The sequence below is a fragment of the Lissotriton vulgaris genome, chromosome 1_1 (assembly GCF_964263255.1).
Source record: "Lissotriton vulgaris chromosome 1_1, aLisVul1.2, whole genome shotgun sequence".
Classification (NCBI taxonomy): domain Eukaryota; kingdom Metazoa; phylum Chordata; class Amphibia; order Caudata; family Salamandridae; genus Lissotriton; species Lissotriton vulgaris.
In genome coordinates this window covers 1,821,685,546-1,821,706,241 of record NC_141685.1, presented here as the reverse complement: position 1 = coordinate 1,821,706,241, position 20,696 = coordinate 1,821,685,546, and the positions used below count along the sequence as shown (strand labels likewise).

Genomic DNA, 20,696 nt, shown 5'->3' with positions numbered 1-20,696 from the left:
GGTTATAGAGGCTAAGAAGCTCTCAGGATGTTCACTGACAGTGCGCCATAGAAAGGTTGGCACACTGTCATTGTGCAACCTGATGGCAGCCCTCTGGAAGGGGAAAAAGGGGTCCCGTGGACCCCCAGACATCCTCTTGAAAGGCGGGTGCACCCGCCTGCAAGGAGATCTCTAATCCCCCTTCAAAGTACAGGCGGGTTGCCACCTGCACTGGGAAAATACTGAGCGGTCTTAAAGCAGCAAGTCCATATTTCACATGACTGCACTGCCCCCAGGGAAAGGCGGGTTCACAGCTGGCCTGAGAGAAGAGCATTCATCATAATACCGCACATTGCCCTTCATTGTGCAGGGTGCAACTGCTAACGGTTGCGCCCAGCGCATTGAAGAAAAATGCGCTGCATGTATAATGCGGCCCCTGGTGTATATTTTAAAAATGACACATGTATAAATGGTTTAAATACATCCCACAACTAACCTCATCAGACACAATCTGAAAGCAAGTTTTTGTTTTTAGAGAATATTTTCTTTTATTGTACATTTGCCAGTAATGTTCACTTTGGTCAGTCCTAAAGCATCTAGAGATCTATTTTAAACAATTAAATTATGTATATATTTCTTGTATGTAGATGTATTTGAAAGAATGGGTGATATTAGGCAATAAATCTGGAGTGCTGAGATATGCAGAATGATAATCCAGGCTGTCATCCCATCTTGGGCAGGGCTAATGCATGTAGCATTTCAATGGTAGTGTAGGTATGTTTGAGCACTGCCAGACACTTCACAGTATTCTCAAAAGAACAAGGGAACCCACAAGGTAGATAAGAACCTTGAGTGTCAGTTTTATATTGAAACAGGGGTCTTTAAACAAAACATTGTGGATAAGATAAATATAGACTAGAATCAGTGCTATATGGAGAGTGTCCAGCCGTACAACCAATTTAATAAATCAATAAAGTCAAAAACACAAATAGGAGCACATCAATACAGTGGGACACAGTCCTGCATCCTACATGAATTCATGACAAATACATTTAGACAGAAACATTTCAGGCAAGACAAAAGTAGCTTGTGGGATTTGAGGATAATTGTAGCAAGCTTAGAAGAAACAGTTAATGCACTTCTTTTATCACATTGTATTAATGTGCATACTGTTTACATTAGTCACTGACGTTTTCATCCTTTTAAAACAATAGTAGGATCATCATCAGGATGGTTAAGTTACATGCCTGAATTATATATTGCCTTCGAATTACGTCTGGGCTCAAATGAGGCGCATGGAGGCTCAGAACGAGCCAGACAGCCGCAACAATGGACGGATCTTAATCAATATTGAAGAGGATCTGACGGTTATGGATGACTTTATTGATTTATTAAATTGGTTGTCCGGCTGGCACTCTCAATATAGCACTGATTCTAGTATATATTTATCTCATCCACACCGTTTTGTTTAAAGACACTTTACAGTGACATAGATTAGATTGTTTTAATAGATCTAGTGCATAAAATAAACACAAAGGGAAAGCTATCAATACGACCTAAACAGTTTACCTACACGTAATAATTTTTTTAATATATTTCAAGTTGACAGATGTTTGTTGTGAGATATTCAGACAATCGACTTTTTTTGTACACATCATTTTGCATTCTAGTAATGTTGTTAAACTCTGCATGTTTAGGTTCAAGAATACATCTTCTGTCATTAAGCTACTCACTACACACGAATAATTTTCTAATCATATATATTTTGCACATTAACCTCTTAGATCCCCAATAAGCCTATATATCTCAGTATTCTCTCCTTTTGAGACTAAACATGTAGTTCTAAAATTAATAGACGTTTGTAGAAGTTCTGGACCTTTTTTATTCTATTAGCCCCATGAAGACCCTTTAGAACGCTGTGAAACCAGGGCTTTAAGTGGGCCGGGTCTCATGGGGTCTGAGCACCGGCAGTTTTTTTCAAGGGGCCTCGAAACAGGTCTCTATCGGGCTCTGTTTTGAGCCCCAACACAGGCAGCCCGTTTTTTTCCCCGGACTGCAATGACCGCTGTTTGCTGTCACTGCAGTCCGGAAAAAAGTGCCATGGCTCAAAACAAAGCCTGATAGAGACCCGTTTCGAGACAGCACCAGGCACATGGATGTGTGCTGCTCACACTGCTCACTTCTCAGTAGTAGAGAAGTTACAGCATGACGTCATGCCAGGGGAGCGTTGTGGGGGAAGGGAATCCTTTAAGAGTCATTTTCTTTCTGGATTTCCCTTCTCTTTCTGAAACTCAGGAGCAGCAACATTGTGGTAGGGTCACCAAGGATTTAATTGGAAGCTTTGTCAATATTATATACAAGTTATAGTTGCAGCTTATTTATCTTCTGCAAGTAATAACCATTGACAAAGCCAATATTACTTACTTATTGTAGGTATGATGTTACTTGTATCAAATATCTGGATGCAATGACGGAAACAGCAAAATACAAGTCGGGCGGCACACTATGCTAAGCACAGATTTTTTGCGTAAGGGATTTAAAGCCACGCCCCTTATTACATTGGCCACACTCCTTTGATAGACCCCCCAGTTTTTTCATCCCACTTAAAGCCCTGTGTAGAACCGTAATCAATGGTGTATTTCACAATTTGCCTGAAATGTTTAGACAATATATGATTAAATATGTAACCGTACACCCACCGACCCTCGTTACCCAAATTCTCCCACTCCCCCCCCCCCACACACACACAAAAAAAAAATATTAGGAAGGAAGCAACATTTTTATTCTGTTGACCTAACTTGGTGAAGTGAACAACTTTGCACTTCACAATATTGAAAGTTAGTACACTTTGCTCAACTTCATCTAGGGAAAGCATTGTTTCAAATCTCAAAAGTTTTTGCCTGAAACCTTTTCAGCTAAATAGAACACTTTGTGTACGCTTTTATCAACTTTGATTTTAACTTTGCAAATATTGGGAAGTTCATGAAGATGGCATGGTTGTTCAAAAAGTTAAAAGCTGGAGTAAATGATGTTACACCACTTCATCAACCCCTAACAGACCTCTGGTCGATATACTTGCTTTATAGAATTTGTTTGCTAGTTTGAAGCCCCAACTATACTGAGAAGAACATGGAACACTTGCACTTGTATACATCGCAGCAGTATGAAAGGAATTAATGAAAATATCCCACTCATTTAGCACTGAAACATACATATCTGAAAGGCAAGGCATGCATGGATTCCTTAATATCACTAGTAGGAGTAATTAAAGGGTGGTTATGATATGACTGGAATTTACAAAATGCCACACGCATCCAGATGAGTATAAAGACTTGGTTAATCTGTTTGAAATACATAGTTAGTTGATAACAATTGTTTTTTACCTTATTGATTTTTTGTGCAAAGCTGGTTTCAAGTTATGTCTAAATCTAAGGTTCTAGACAAATGTCCTTGTTTGAAGTTATAAGGTGCTGATCAACATATTCTGCTTCTTTCAAGATTTTGGCCTCCTGCAAAAATTGTGTGGTCTAGAGAGGGTGTTCTTGATGAGTGCCAAGAGGGAAAGGATGACTGGCAGATTGTTCTTTGTTAGAGTTATATATGTGTTCGTTTATGGGGCTGTTTAAAGACCAGTGGGTAGTCTGTTTACATTAACGGGGTTATGTGCTACTTATTTACACATACGTTGTAAATGACAATCAATCCTTTTGATCATTATTATTCCTAAGTTGCAAGATACATAAAGAAATGTGTTGTACATATTGTTTGTAATTCTTCAATGCCATTCTAAAATAGAATAGCGCTCTATATAAAAACTAGAACAAAAACCAGCTGTTTTTTAAATATTTAAGAAGTTTTGCGATATTTCAAGAAGATAAAAATCACAATGCCAGCTTATTTATTCTACATTATTATCCTCTTTAACAATACATATATGATGTAATACTGTAAAATAATGCTGAAAATATAAAACTGAAAGGATTACTTTGGTCCCCTTTAATTATCAAGACACATATATTTAAGGACGATAAAACCTGTCTCCTATTTCACTTTAAACTGTTTGAACGGCAAAAATCCCTTAAATTATACATGTAATAGTGTGTATGTATTCGATATGCTCTCATGTTTCCACATATTTGGTTCTGGTTTCCTTAAATCAAAGCATTGCTGCTAACTATACACCTTTACAAAGAAAAGATTGAGACACAAATGTCTCGAGACAGTAGTCAATCGTGGAAAATCTACTCCCAATTGGGTGATATGTTTGTAAATGATTCTTAAGTGACAGTATTTATATCACACAACATTTCTGTATATGGTATTCTGATATGCAACTAATCTTGCAGGTGAGTGTTCAAATCTAGGTACTCAGCAGTAAATGCCATAAAATTGGGTCATTTGTAATTATTAATGTGTTCTTGTGTTTACTTCTGTGTAATCAGGCTGTTAAACACCAAGGTGGGCTCATATTTTACTCAGCATTTTATGACATGTGTAAGATAACAATGAATGCAATATTAGAGTGCTAGAACATTGTATACATTCCTTACCAGCATCCTTTTTCTTGTCACGTGACAGCTCATGGACAGTTGCACCAATGTCTTGCCTCAAACACCTGACAATATCATTCAGAGCAGAGTCACCGTTTTGCTCAAGATTGATGAAGAACTGATATTCATCCTTGTTCAGCCGAGAAGGTCTTGATTCAATGTGTGTCAAACTGATGCCCTTCTCCTACAACAAAAGAGGAGCAGAGTACAATGAGATCATGATTAATGATGATGTATTGGGTGTGACTTTCATTTGCAAATGTGAAACACCGTCTTTTAAACTGAACCTTTCTGACCTTCAGAGCACGGACAAGATTTTGTCTAGCGTAAGAACGTTCGTGTAAAATAAGGTGTAATTCCTAATTTGAGCCTTTTGGCCTATAGGTAATTGATTTTGTTTTGGGTTAATGGTTTCATTAGTGACTTATAATGGTTAGATCACTAACCTTTCACTGTCACTGTTCCTAGTTTGACACATACTTTCCACAATCTTTACTAGTAAGATGTAATTACTCAAAAGGCGTTAACCAAACATGGAGGTCCCAATGACACTCTATCCCCCAAGTAGGAGTGATGTAACCTATGCTTATTTAGTGGTTTTCAGGCCATGTAAGAGGCTCTATGAAGAATAACAGAGTTTTGCCAAGGAAAAAATAATTTAGTCGCTGTAAGGCTGTGTTTGATATGGTCTCTTGCCCGCACAAATCTTCCTCTGTCAGCTTCTTCTCGCCATTGTTTCAGTCGCTTTAGTTATATGTTCCTCTCTTTCTCTCTCACCCCCACCAGTTTTGATCTTGCTCCATCTCTTAGCACCTAAGTCTTTACCTGTACTCATATGTCTAGGATTCTCTCTTTCCTCCTAATAATGGTTCTCATCTCCTTAAATCGTTCCTTCTCTCGCTCCCATGTCTCACCCCTTCTCTTTTCCCTCTCTCTAACATCCATTCTCATTAATGCTTCTAACTCGTTCTTTTTATCCCTTCGTCTCACTTCTACTCTTCGTGCCCCAGGTCCTATTTTTCCACTCTTCCCTTTTATTTTTGACACCATTCCCTGTTCACCTCTCACTGATAACCATCATAATTCTCTCTGTTTCTCTTTCATCCTACACCTCTACTCCCTGTCCCTCATTCAGGCCTCCAATGAACATCATTGGTGTGTGAATGTAGTGATTGATTGTGTTTGTGGGTTAAACAGCTTGCTGGGACTTGTTTAGAATATTTGTTTGATTTTTTTCTCTCTAAACAAATGTGTAAAACTGTATGGTGCGCTTGGCAGATTCAACGCCGTCTTTCAATTGGGAGACAGAGGTCCTAATTTAATGGTTGGCAGGGCGGGAGCACTGCTGTCAATTGGTTGTCCTCCTGCCACACCAACCATATGGTTCCACCACTCTCTTAAGAGTTGGGGGACACCAGCCGAGCCTCCTCTGACTCCACAGGTGTAAACCTTTGACCTGGCGACCTATCCGCCATGGGACTGCTGGGTAACAGTGGCAATCGCCCCATCCTGTCAGGGTAGGACTACTGTCCCTCATTCGCCATCCCAGTGGCAGCCATACAAGGTATAACCAACACGACCAGAGACTTACAGAATGTTCCCTATGGGCAGGTAGAAAACTTCCAGTGTCAGTATGATGTTTTTTTCTTCAGAGAAAGAAAACTCCTACTTTAGGATTTTGTTTTTTCTGAGCAAAAATGTTTTGTGAATGGGCACTCGAAACATGACACCTGGGTGGCATGCCTCCAGTACTGTAAAGGGCACAGCTGCGCCACCAAAGTTTAAACGAGTTTCAGTGTCTCTTCTCCCTTCCATGAAATATGATGAAACACCATTTTTCTAAACATATTCTTCATAGTAGAATTTTAATGTTTGGTATTCCTGACCGAGTTTTGAGCAGGGGTGCACTTGTGCAATTTCCGTGTGCACAATGACACGAAATTTCAGTGAAATTACCCAAAAGTCAAATCTTGCATTCCAAACTATAATGTTAAAGTGTGAAATGCACCCTTATTCCATTTTGGATGCTATGATGCATTTCATGACGAAAGAATTGCAAAAAACACAAGTGTCATAAATAACATCCGCTCCTGTTCTGTGTGGCGTGGTCCAATAGGATTTTTAACCAAATACCCTTGAAATTAACCAATAACACACGCTGCAGTAATATCAGGAATTTTACATAGCAACTTCAGCGTAAAATGGCAGAATTACACCTGTATGATCATAATTTAGCTTGGACCTAGTTTTCAGCAAGGTTTTAATTCCATAATGATGATGGTTCATGTGAACACACCCGTGTACATCAAAGGAAGAAATACAGGTTTGGGCCTGTTTTATCAGCATCCAAATATCAACTGGGGAAGAACCAGAGAAACCATCATGTGCATTGTAAATCGTTTGATAAAATTCATCCTTGCCTTTTGTTTCATATTCCAAGTAGTTCTTGTCCTGAGAACAATGCACTTGAAAATAGTCTGTCCTTTTGAAAGGGTACTGAAATTAAGGTCCCTGACAATCTGTAACAATGTCATCTTGCAGTCCAGGGAACCTAAGCGGAAGTCTGATTAATTCTAAAGCGCCATCGTTGCCCTTGCACGGCCTGGTTCCGTTGGCTGTAATATCCAAGAGAGAGGGATGGTCGCTGATATTCAGCATATGGTTGCAGCCGAGTTCACTGTAACAGTGCCTAAGAGTGGAAGATGAACGACCTCTGCCCTGCCCTCGGGCCATGCTTTTTTTCTTTTTTACACGGTGTTACTTTTTATATGTGTCTATTATTTTAGCATTGTGTGCTGCTCGTACTTATGAGAGAGCTTTTATCAGTAACACAGTACTTTGGCGTATTCTGTTGAGTGCACCGGCTAGGATGTGAACATTGCCAATCCTGCAGCGCTTGGTCTGATTGGTGCAAACCAATTTACGCCACAGCCCCTCATGTGTTCTCTTTATTAACACACTGTCAGAAAGGTCTCCCATTAAATCCTATAAACATTTTTTTAACCAAACACAAAAAACATCACGAAAATCTGCAAAACAGGAAACATGGTCATGAAGGCTGTCATTGCAGGTGGGGAGCCTCCCAAAGGGGGTTCTGGCGCCTCATTTCAATGAGTAGCTCAGAAAAGTTTTCCAATAATCCACAAAATACAGAAATGACAAGCATGCATTTCCGACCTGATCTAGTGATTTTCATGGGCCGCTCCAGTTTGTATTTTTAAATTGTGACCTGAGCTGGTCTTTCCTCAGTAGACTCAATTAGAGACAATATTTAAAACCTATCAACATGAAACCTACCCCACGTTGTGCTCCAGTTCTCAGTACTCAGTGAGTCTTTCTACACTCACATGAATGTCATTAAAAGTGGGTGGGTCGTTATTAATGTACTTTTGGATTCCTTAAATGGCCCCTCAGATTTACAGCTTTTATTTGGGTGGTAAAGTGATAGCAAACTTTCATAGCAGTTTAATCAATTGTTTTCTGGAACAGTATGATACATGCATGTTTCATGAGGAATAGCATGTTACCTTCATGAGTAGAGGCCAAACTCATTGCTTTGATTCAGACTATATGAATTATGACCGCCATGAATGCTCATGTTGTATGACTTATCCATGCAATTTATGCATTTAACCGTCTTATCTTCTGCTCTTGCGCCAAAGGGTATCAAGTCGTTTTAATGAACATTTTCAGTAGGGTGTTCAATGCATGAACTTTCGAAAAGCTTCGCAAAGAGGAAATCGGAGTTCCACCTCTGTTCTATAGCGGGGGCTATCAGAGGCTTTTGTGTGACTACAAACCCCGCCTAGCCATGTAAACAGTCTGACATTATTTCGGAGTCCGGCACAAACAGCTTGGTCAGGAAAATGGGGTGGGGGCGGAGTGGAGGGGGCTAAGCTTCAGATTTTCCAACAATCACGCTTGCATATAATGCTAAAATACAATATACAGGACAAGCAGTGTGCAAGAGAGGGGCTAAAGGGCAGTGGAAAAGGAGATGAATGCCGTACTGAGAGAAAACACATTTTGTAAAATAACCAACATTTTTTTATAACTTTCAAAATAGAGAGGGAGAGAGAGTGTGCATGCGTTTTTGTTAGGTCGAGCAGACCTACGCTCAATGCGTGAGCATTGAGGGTGTCTGCTTCAGACCTATTGTGGCCCGTTATTGGGAATGTGGACACCAATCTGACACGAGCGTAATCCCTTCGCAGTTTTCACCGCGGGAGCGCGCGTCTGACCCGCGCATGCGCAGAGTAACTCAGCCCTTGCTCACACAGACGCAGGCAGCCCCCACCCCTCTGCATGCACGCACGCACACACAGGCGAGCGCAGGCACACACATACAGGCACACAGACACTCGCTCACACACACCCCCCCTCCCCCACAGTCACACACACGCATGCACACACACATACAAAGCTCGCCCCCCCCGCACTCGCGCACATGCTTCCCCCCCCCCCCGCACTCGCGCACATGCTTCCCCCCGCTCAGCAACCCACTCACCGGCTTCCTTCATGCGGCGGCTCTCCTCAGCTGCAGGGCCCGGCAGCAGGACTCTTCTTCCCTCCTTCGGCACCGGGGCGCTGTTTCCTGTTGTCGCGCCGGCCCCGCAACAGGCGCCACACTCCTCCTTCTCCCCGGCCCCCTCCTGGGGACCCGGGCTGATTCGGACAGGCAGGGCGCTCCATGCGCCGGCAGCTCGGGAGGCGGGACTTCCGGTCGGCCGCGACCGGATTGGCCGGCCGGCCAAGAGCTTCCGGGTCGCCGCGGGACTTGTTTCTATTTCTTAATAAATCAAACTTAAAAGAGACAGCGGGCCATGCTCTGACAGAGATATACAGGGGCACAAACAGGCGAGCGTGAACTTTTGTGCAGCACAGTCCAGAGAGGGAAACCTGCCCCAACTCCCGCTTTGTGCGTGGTATCCTGCTGCACAGCCTCCGTGGGTTCGAGTTGTGTTTCTGTGAACGTGTTTAATCCCTTTACACCTATTTTGTGTTCAGTTCCTCTACTGTGCCTCGTGTGTTCGCCCCGAACGGTGGTCCTGTCTAGTATGTCTAATCTATATGTGTCCGAGCCCTTTCTCGCGCTCCACGTATCCCGGTCTCCCCCCTGGAGTCATGTGGTTGTCCGATCCATCTGAAACATCATGTGTGTGTCCAGTTCATTTAAATCGGCCACTTGGGGATTGTAGCCCCCTGCCACCACCGTTCACCGAACCCACACACACTCCATGCCCCGGTTATATGCGTGACACGAGGCATCAATGTACACATGCTATATACAGGGCTTACACCAAGCACGCCATGTGCTCGCCCTTACACCAAGGGCGCCAACTCGCTGCTACCCACGGAATACCGCTTACAAGTCCTCGGCTTTTTAGAAAACATTCTAAAGCCAAAGTAAAGAACTACAACACCCATACTGCACTGGGGTGGTCATTTAAATCACCGCAATGAAATCGCGATGCTGACTCGGGGGTATGGCTAAACTACCTACACCAGAGCTCGGACTTTTACCAAGCATTGGCAGTCTGGGGCGGGGTGGGGAAACCGAGGAGGGCTGCCCTGTAAACAGTGCAGAGTACAGTACACACGAGAATGGCTTCCCCTTCCACCCTCTTGGAGCCGCCTGGCCATGCCTACGCCTGATCCGAAACGGTTTAAAGAGACCTCGTCCTGATCTGTCCGACCCCCACAGAGCAGTCCCACTTTAATTCTTCTACAGCTGTCAGACTTCTATCGCGCCTGCCGCCGCCACCCCCTCCCCTCGCTCTTTCCAGGAGCTGTCAGCTGAGGAGCTGCCGCACACTGCACCGTGGGCAGAGCTGGGAGACGCGCCACAGATCTGCCAGACCACCCCTACCCGGAGCTGTCTTTTTCCAGGGATCTCAAGGGCCCTGATTTCCCCGCCAGTGCCTCCAGAACCCTCAACCCCTTCGCCGTAAGCCCCCTCCCCAACCAGCATGCCAGACCCTTCTCATGAATGTCAGACTCCCTGTCACTCAATTCCCATTCCCCCTGCCCCGTCATTTATGTCAGCTCCCCTGTGCTAGAGTCCAGGACCGCGCACGCCCTCAGTCCGTAGCTGAGACCCCATCCTACAGACACAAGACCCCCGCTCCGAGATGTCAGATAAAAACTATTTAAAAAAAAAAACACACACTAGCAAGGCACCCTCTGGAGCGGCCTCCTTTCTAAAAGTGTCAAACCTCCCACATCAGCCTGGCCCCGCTCAGAGTTATCGGAAATGACTCTTAGAACTTTAACACCCCAAATGCAGCTCAGGCCCCCAAAAGATGACACACACACCCTCCCCAGGACTGTCAGAAACACTCACGAGTGGCCAGACGCGTCTCCCCTTGCTGTCAGACACCCCAAAGCTGTGAAACCACCGCCGCCCCCCAGACACACACACACACACACGTCCGCCCCCTCTGAGCTACTAAGGGACAGCTCCTAGGCGCACGTGCCACGCCCCTGCCACCCCCGCAACATAAACATTAACCCTTCATTGCCCCGCCTCCTGCTCGCCAAGTCATGCGGGTTCACGGGCCGTGTCCTTACCTGCTCTGTCCCAGAGGGGCTGTCGGTGGCCGGGTCCAGTGCACACGGGGTTCAGGGTTTGAAGGGGTGGGGGGGGCTTCAGGCCAGCCCGGTCATGCCGCAGCTCCGTGGGCTGCCGCCCCTGCTCAGCTGCAGTCCTGCTCGCCCCCTCTCCACCAAAGCTGCATGCCTGGCTGCTGCAGGAGAGAGCGGCCCGGTGCCTCCAGTCCAACACCCCCGCCGGCCGGCTCCTCACTCCACCTTGAACGCCTGGTGGTCCCCTCCTTCAGATCCCGCCCCCACTGGGGCTGCTTTTGAAAATTCGGGGGTGCAGAGTGCTGTTTTCTGCTCTTCTCGCCCTTTCCAGCCTCCTCTGCTCAGTGTGTGTCAGGGGCAGAGGAGATCATGAGACAGCCCTGCCAGCTCCCGCCCGCTCCTCCCAGCCTGGTCTGGGCCAACTCCCATTGGCATTTTTGAGGTCTAAGCTACATCTTACTGGTAAGACAACTGTTAACAATATACAGGTGAGAATTTTGAAAAGGTACTCACGTTATTTAAAAATCAATGTGTGGGAGGAAAATTGTTTTCTTCTTTAAAAATCAATGAGAGTTTCTGGAAAGGCACTTTTCTGTACATACTGTTTTTGAAGATGAACTGGGTTTCTCCCTTCCTTCCGTCTTTGTCAGCTTTAATATCCGCAGCTGACCCTTTACCTTTGTGCAAGGCAACGTGATCACAGGACAGTTCATGATTGTCCCACCTCCATGTCTATTCATCACACTGTCAACATCTCAATTATTTTAGCCAACTTGAGTTTGTTACAGCACACATACCATTGTCCTGAAGCTTCTCTATCCCACCCAATGCTGTGCCTCTTTCTCTTTTGACTTTATTCAAATGTCTTATTTCCAAATAATATGTAAATGTGAATCCAGTATTTGTAAAGCGCACAGCTACCCGGAGGCATCCCGGCGCTGGGGGCCATTGGGAAGATTAAGCAAGCTATTGCCCAGAATCACATGGTGCTGGGCAGACCCCTGCCACCTAGCCCGGGGATCGAACCATAATCCTCTTACTCACAAATAGCGCGAGGACGTGAATTACTTTTGGAGGTGTCTCTGGAGGAGGAGAACTTTGAGGTCCCTTTTGAAGGCCTGGGAAGAGGCAGTGGTCCAGAGCTTTTTTTTGTCCTCTCGCGGTTTGTAAATACAAAACATATTGCATTAGAAATGCTATAGGTATCACATTTGCGAAAGTTATAACTATTGGCATTGTAAATGACGAAGCTATTAATTTAGCTATTTAAAAAAAAAGAAACATAAATAAAAACTTTGCCATTTACAATACCAATAGCTCAAACTTTCCTAATGCGAGACCTATTGCATTGCAAATGCTTGTCTGTGTATGTAAAAAATCCTTTTGGAATCTGCCAGACACTTCTTCACCATTCACGACTGAAAACACCTGTACCCAGGGTCGGATTGGTAACGTAGGCACTCGGGCAATGCCCATGGGCCCGGTGTCCAGTTCCATCTGTGGGCTGCTTTTTTGAGCATTCTGGGGGGCCGATTTGCGGTGGTTTCTTCATTGTTCTGATACAGCCAGCGGCCCAGTGGGTGCCTGAGTGGCCTTCCTGGAGGCAGAGGGGCGTCCATTACCTCCCTTTTATTAAAGGGCAGAGGTGTCACTCTTTTTCTCTCGCTGGACCGGCCCATTAATGTATGCATATTGAGTGGGGCGGGGCCTGAGCAGAAGTGGCCTCACTTGTTTTTTTTGTTTTTTAGGTGTTAGGTGTGATTTACCAGTGTAAACTAATCAATGCACATTTTTAACCCCTCCTCCCCCTTATTTTAATAAAATGTCGCCAAAGCAGTGTTTTGCAAAAGGCAATATGCATATGTGGGCCAATTTTTTTTATCGTCCCCAGGACAATTTTTAATCCCAATCCAACCCTGCCTGTACCCAACTAGTTACCCTTAGTAACACCCCAAGCACCCTCTCCCCCACCACCCAAGTTATGCCCCTGGATACAAGACATCCTTGGGTGTACCTGTTGACTGTGCTGGCATACACCAACAGGTTTGATGCAAGCAGCACAAAGTTGTGTTTATTGTCCCCAAGCTCCAGTTCAACATTATTTTTTACTTTGGTCGAATCAATTTGACCTATTTCACAATAGTTCTGTTCTGATCAATAATCCCAGATGAAAGAGGCCGCGTGCGTAGACATCTGTTGACAAAAGGGGGCGTGTAGGTGACCGGAATAGGAGTTTACCCATTTCCAAGTTCCTTCTAACATGTTATGCAAGAACCGTGTGCAGCCTGGGGGCGGTAGGCATTGCCATCCTTCTATTGGCTGAGTCTGGGGGCTGCCAGGTGTGCCCATAATCAGACGTGTTGCGTGCTTCGTGCACGCTCACATGGTTGGTCCAAAACAGAGGCAGATTGAGGAACATCTGATGTTTGTTATCCCCTAATAGGTTGCACACGTGTCGGCCCCTCTGTTGCTGAACCACGCACGCGCACTCTGAATTGCAACAATTGGAACTCAATGGGGAACATTGCGCAAGTGAATCGAGCGAGCGTTTTGGAACAAAAGAGATCACGCACTTCGAATTATATTTTAGTAACGAAGCAAAAAGCTAGAATATTGTAAACAAGCGTGGTGTGCTTCCAGTTTTACTGCTGTTCTATTCTGTTCCGTTCCAGCCTCCAGGCTTACACTACTTCAGAAAAGTATCCAAAGAGTCGCTAAACAGGCTGCGCCGATAGAGTTTTATCTAATCAGAAGAAAACAAGGAGCTATGCTTTGCAAAAAAAAAAAACATTCCGAATGTCGTATCATTTATAATGACGCTGAAACATAAGTAGGTCTACGGACCAAGTATCAGTATGGGTTACTGATGATTTTCTTGTAATTGATCATTCGTATTTATCATTGGCGATTCATTTTGATAATTAGGGTCACTGCGATTATGCGGCACATTATTTGGCAAGGTTAGCTAAAGTATGCAGCAGGAAGGCACATTATGCGTCATGGAGGCGCCACATTTTGTGATCACATTACTTTATGATTTCGTCATTTTTTAACATACTAGCAGATATGCCAACCCTCCCGATTCAGGCGTGAGACTACCGTTTTGAAGGCTAGTCTCCCGCCTCCCGATTCTAACAAGCAAAAACCCGATTCGTCTGGGGTTCCAGCTGACAGGGATTGGTATTGTGTAAAGTGCTAATACTTTCAACAAAGAGTGGCGATGCAGGGGCTCTCTAAGGGGTGAAAAACCAACAAAGCATCATTAACTTGGGAATCGTCTTTCAAAAACCTGCGAAGTACTTGGGGGAGAGCTGTTTCATCCCAGGCTACCACAGGGTAGTGGGGCGTGCATGCACTACCAACAACCTGCCAGGCCAGTGCCTAACACTTGCATCACCCTCTCTGCCTGCCATTATGCTCCATGCTTCCAAAAGGTAAGACAAAAACTTGCATTTACGTTTCAAATGTCCTATCCTACAGCAGCCACTTCCAAAGCCCATACATGCCAGTAACCCGATTCAAAGCCCCATTCTCCCGATTTATTTTTTTAAATCTCCCACTTTGCTCTCCTGAAATGTTGGCATGTATGCATACTAGCATTGTCTGGACAAAGCTTTCACCTCATTAGTACCTGTTTAATACAAAATACAGCCATTAGCTACAGAAAGGTCACCAGGGAACCTTTGCAAAGTGCCTTTCACTTCGCAAAAGACACACAGACAATGGACAGTATGCAGAGCAAATCAAACATTCACCCCCAGTCAATAGATCTGGGTTAAATCCATCATTCTTTTGCTCACCATGCCACCCCAGTTTAGACCCAACCATATGCAAATCAGTCTTGACCCCGTGCCTCATGGGAACAGTCCATCACAAACTGCCAAGCCACGTTCTCCTTGGACTGGAAACAAGCATCCTGGGACCGGTTTCGGGGCATTACCTAATATCAGCCAGGCTAGCTTGAATCCAGTGACACAGTGAGCCTGGGACCCACGTCTGGGCATACCCGGTGCACTTAGAGAAAGAAAGCAAAAGACACACAGATGATGGAAGGACTGCAGAGCAAATCAACTATTCACTGCCGGTCAATAGATCTGGGTTAAAGCCATCATTCTTTTGCTCAGCATGCAACCCCACTTTGTGGCTGCACATGTCGCCATTTCCTTTTTAAGCTTTTAATTTATTAGAGCTAGAGATTGTGAGTAAAATCTGCAGATCATGCAACAGCAGGGAGGTGCTGGCATCTGCTTTTACTGAAGCCACCACCCCAATGGAATAAGCAAGCACAAGGAAAGGGGGGCCACTCGGACCCCCGCACGTATGGCGGGGCAGCGGCCCCACCCTTCCCCTGCTCCCTCGGTGGTGGGGCGTGCCCCTCCGCCGCGTCTTGATGATGCACAGGGCGCGCCCCACCACCGATTGGTGCCGGCTCCTGCATTGACCCGGAGGCAATCTAATTGCTTCCGGGTCAAGGGGGGAGCCAGGGGGGGCGGGCCAGTTTTAGCTGGTCAGCCCCAATACGGGTTAAAAGGCCTGGAGAGCGCGGGAGGCGCCCTCTTGCCCCCCGCGCTCCTCAGGCTTGCACTGTGCCCTCCGAAGGGCAGATTAATCTTTTAAATTTGTACTTTAGGGGGACAGCGTTTCAAGAGGAGGGCGAGGAATTCTGACAGCCGTCTGGGACGCCGCGAACACCGCGCCAGCTACCGCGTGAATTCGGCAGAACTCGGTGCACGGAGGGAGTGTGGCGGAGGGCTGCAAGCTGCGGCAAGCATCTCACGCACTCGGTGCGGTCGTCTTTTAAGAAGAAAAATTTGTTTTAATATTTGGAGAGAAGGTCTTTTTCCCGCCACTCGGGCAGCCGTTTTGAAGGATTAAAGTAAGGCGAAGTGAGCGCGACGCATGTGGGGGGCCTCTTTGTGTGCCATTAGCTGGCTATAGAGAAGGAGGTGGCATTAATTGCAACTAGAGTGAATTTGCATCGCACGATAGAAGAGGCTGCTAGCAGTGTCAGAAATCAGACCAGTGTTTTTATACATGCGAAGCAGGGTTGGGCCTGGTTAGTAGGTGGATCGGAGACCGCATGGGATTGTAAAGAGCATACAGCTACATAGGCCAGTGAGAGTGGGTGAAAAATTCAGACTAGGTATAGGGAATATTAATAATACCAGGCCTGGTTAGTCTGTTGAAGGTCAACACTGGCGGTAGGCGAGTGTTTTAATAAACACAGGGCTTTCCATGCCTAAACAACGAGGTGTGTGGTAATACTGTTCAGACAGGGTTTCTGGTAGGGTGAACCACTGCTTTCATTATAGGGGCTTATGATCGGTCGCATGGTCCAAGGTGCAATCCCCAGTGGGTCCATTTAATTTAAAAGGATCTGTAATAGGGGCAGTGATTGTTCGTGAATTTGTTTGTTACGCTGGCATAGTCGCACTGTTACTCAAGGGAACAGGGGAACAGGGACTGCGATTCAGCTACAAGGTGGCAACTTCCTTTTAGGGGTGACAGTACTGTGTGCTAACTCTCTTTTCATTGCAGGACATCATTGGGGAACATCGAGGGCTGAGCCTACGGAGAGTGGCGCGGTGGACTACGCCATCCGAGGACACAGGCAGGCCTGCATTTCACTGCTTCTGTCGGGCCGCCGGACTAGAGTGCGCTCGCCCAAAACCCAGGCTAGCTGGTGTGTCGTGGTCGCAGTTGTGTGGTGCTTACGGCCGGCCTGTGTGCCTCTAACTTGATACAGTTAAAAGCCAGGCAGGCGCTTGTTGGTACAGGGGCACATCGTGCTCATAATATTGGCATAAGTGTAGGTTGTTTACCTGTCGCAAAGGAAAGGAGAATGGCTAGTGGACATGGTGCTAAACGTTCCCGCATGGAGCTTATACTGCAGGGCATGATGCGCAAGATGACAGCAATGGACAGGAGATTGGGGAAAGTAGACCAGTTAGGTAAGAACATGGCAGAGCTCAGACAAAGGTTTGATGATCAGGCGGAGCCATCGGGAGACCCAAGCGAATAATAGTGCTCCCGCAGCCCAGGGGGGAATTGGATGCTTTGCCAAAACGGGTCAGGGCCAAGAGGGGTAGCGGTTGGGTCCCCAAGCCACAAGGAGATGGGGGGTCGCCTGGGATGGTCCCTGGGGGAGGGCTTTCACCGCCGGTGGCGCCTATACCTACTCCCCTAATCCCGACAAGTCTACCGGTAACACTGGCTCCTGCCACACCGGTGCCAGCGCCAAAAATAGCGCCCCCGATGGTCCCAGCGGTAGTTCCACTGGTATCTGTGTTGAATCCGGCACCTATCTCAATACCCTACAGGGGATCCCCCATCCCAGTCCCAGCACCTCCGGTGGTTGATCAGGTACCCCCAGAACTGGCAGCGCAGATAGCGGCAGTACTCCCTTGGTTAGGGATTGGTGGGATAATACCTTCTTCGGTGGGCGCCAAGGAGGCAGGAGAAGAACCCTCCGCAGAGGCCCAAAAAATGGTAGCAAGGATCATGATTGCTCGGGGTGGTGGGGAGGTGCTAAGCACACCTATTTCTCCTCAAACAACAGATTCGGGCAGCGAAACTGGAAAAGACAAGATTGTTGAACCAATGCGAGTCGCTGAAAGTGGTAAGGAGGTGGCATTGTCAGTACTAGGGGAAGGTACAATACCCTCCAGGAAGGAAAATCTGGCCCAACATGTCACACAAGAAGTGAAGGAGTTGATCTGGGCGGGCAAATATGTCAATATCTTTTCTTTGCTAGTGGATAATAGGGAAATGGAGTATGCTAGGAAACAGAAAGACTGGATGTTGCCTAGCGAATGGCGGGGAGAAATTGCAAGATTCAGGGTGGAGGAGACATTGATCAATTGGATCAGGGCCTTTTCAGTGTTCATGGCAATTACAGCGGTGCGGTCCCCTAATTTACAGGCAGAAATGGCATGTTACCAGAGCAGGATCACAACTTTCAGTGATAATTATGGAGGGGACGGGTGGAAGGAGTATGACATGAATTTCAGGAAGGCCAAAGAGTTCCACCCCTCACTGTCATGGGATCGTGTGGATTCCATTTCTTGGTATGGGCAGTTTAGCAGAGCAGCAGGGCAACCAGGGAACGCTGGACCAAGTTGGAACAAAAATATCCCCATCAAACCCCAGCAGCCCTTTCGGCCGGGACAGGGGGGGTGGCACGGCCACTAAGTCAGGGGGCAGTGGTGGGCGAAAAGGGGTGTGTTGGGATTTTAACAAGCGTTCATGCACCAGGGCACAAGGCACTTGTAAGTTCAGGCATGCATGCTCCATCTGTTACCACCCTTCCCACCCGAGACAACCTGCAGCTCAAAAGGTAACGCCTCTGGAAACAGGGGAAAAAAGAAGCAGGATTAGGGGGGGCGGGCGGCTGGTAGCTCATTCACCCATCAACGTTCTGGCTATGACTCCTTGGCTGAACAGGTACCCAGATCATGACTCTGCGAGGATGTTGCAGGAAGGTTTTTCGCAGGGCTTTAGGATCCCAGCAGTGGGATACACTCGAACACAAGAATGCAGGAACTAACTGTCAGTTAGGCACAACCCAAAGGTGGTGGCGACAAAAATTTCTAAAGAATTGCGCATCAGCAGGATAGTGGGTCCTTTCAATGACATCCCTGCGCATAATTTTGTTTGCTCGCCCCTTAGTGTGGTGCCAAAGAAGGAGGAGGGCGAGTACAGGCTCATTCATAACTTGTCAGCACCTAGAGGCGCACCGTTAAATGACACGATAAATGAAGACATTTGTAGTGTTAAATATGCATCTTTTGACCAGGCAGTGGTTATGTTGAGGACTCTCTGTCCGGAGGCCTTGCTAGCCAAGTCAGACATTGAATCGGCTTTTCGGCTAATGCCAGTTCATCCACTAGATCAGCATCTGCTAGGTTTCTCTTTTCAAGGTAAATTTTATATGGATTTGTGTATGCTCATGGGTTGTTATGTGTCAGGTGCTTATTTTGAGAAATGTATTTCCTTTCTGGAATGGGTTTTTAGGCAAACGACAGGACACCATCATGTCATGCATTATCTGGATGACTTTCTCTTTCTTGGGTCAGCGGGCTCACGGGAGCGTGCGTGGGCATTGCAGGAATTTTGTGTCCTCATGCGGGCTTTCGGGGTCCCGCTGGCACCTGGAAAGACGGTGGGTCCAGCAACCACATTGGAATTTTTAGGCATAGAATTGGATTCAGTGGAGGGTTGTTTCAGGTTACCAAAGGACAAAGTCACGAAGTTTAGAGCGGCTCTCCAGCAATGTCTGGCCAATGATAAAGTGACGCTACAGCAGTCACAGCAGACTGTGGGCCAATTGAATTTCGCACTAAGAGTTATACCCATGGCACGCCCCTTCTCCCGCTCAATCGTGCAGGCCATGACGGGCCTGCAGGAAAAACAACATTGCACTAGATTGCCAGCCGAGGTCCACCAGGACATGCGTATTTGGATAGCATTTCTGGTGGGCTTCAATGACAGAGTAGTGTGTTGCGGCCCCCCACGACGTCTGCAGAGTTAGGTCTATGGACCGATGCTGCGGGCAGTGTGGAGTTTGGCGCCATACTTGGAAACAAGTGGTTGGCCCAACGGTGGCTGGTGTGGTGGGAGGAGAGCGGCCTGACAACTAACATAGGTTTCTTGGAGCTATTTCCAATCTGGGTTGCATAGTTGTGTAATCAATCTGTAACTTTTTGGTCAAAGAACATGGCGGTAGTCGATTGTATCAACTAACAGGTGGCACGGTGTAAGTTTATACTCCACCTATTGAAGGAAATTGTTCTGGTTTGCATGAAACTCAATGTACAGTTTAGGGCCAAACATGTCCCTGGGGTGTTAAATAACGCAGCTGATGCACTCTCTCGCTTTAAGATGCAGGTATTCAGGGAACATCTACCATCAGCAGAGGCGACGCCTGCACACTTCCCAGCAACACTCTGGCAAATTGGTGCCCCCAGCTACAGAACCTCGTGGCAGCTAGCTTAGCGCCCAGCACTAGAGCAGCTTACGAAGGGGTGTTTTTGTCTTATTGCTCCTTTTTGGGACGGGACTGGGCAGAGAAATGGGATCAGGAGGGAAAGTTCACTCAGTACCTAGAGGCCCTACATAATGAGGGGTGCTCAGCGGCGACAGCTAGCAGACACAGAGTGGCCGTCTCTTTCTTTGCACAGCTCAAGGGGGCCAGAGATCCCACGAATAGTTTCATCATGTGGAAGGCTCTAAAGAGGTGGAGGCGCTTACAAGGAACCGCCACAGATTCTAGGCAACCAATAGGTTTGGAACGGCTGTCATCAGTATTTAATGCCTTGTCTGACACCTGCAGTTCAGCGGGGGTGGTACTCTTGTTCAGAGCCGCCTTTACTTTGGCCTTTTATGGGGCATTCCGGGTAGGTGAACTGGTGGCTAGCAGCAAGGTGGACAGGCTAGGGGGTCTTCGGCTGGAACACAAAAAGGTATAGGGCGATACGCTGTTGATTACCATACGTAAATCAAAAACGGATCAGGAGGCCCGGGACGAGGGGATGGTTCTCCATCGGGCACGGGATAATCCTTGCTGATCAGTGTTCCACGTAG

At 46.6% G+C, this 20,696-nt stretch overlaps 1 protein-coding gene across 2 annotated transcripts in view; it reads right to left on the bottom strand.

Moving 5' to 3' along the window:
- PAH (phenylalanine hydroxylase) overlaps positions 1–20,696 on the bottom strand; it is a 260,469-nt gene that overhangs the window by 180,719 nt on the left and 59,054 nt on the right. For both annotated transcript variants that reach the window (XM_086919176.1, XM_086919177.1), the window contains one exon: positions 4,530–4,713. In XM_086919176.1, coding sequence (XP_086775302.1) covers positions 4,530–4,713 — 184 coding nt within the window. The remainder of the gene's footprint in view (positions 1–4,529; positions 4,714–20,696) is intronic.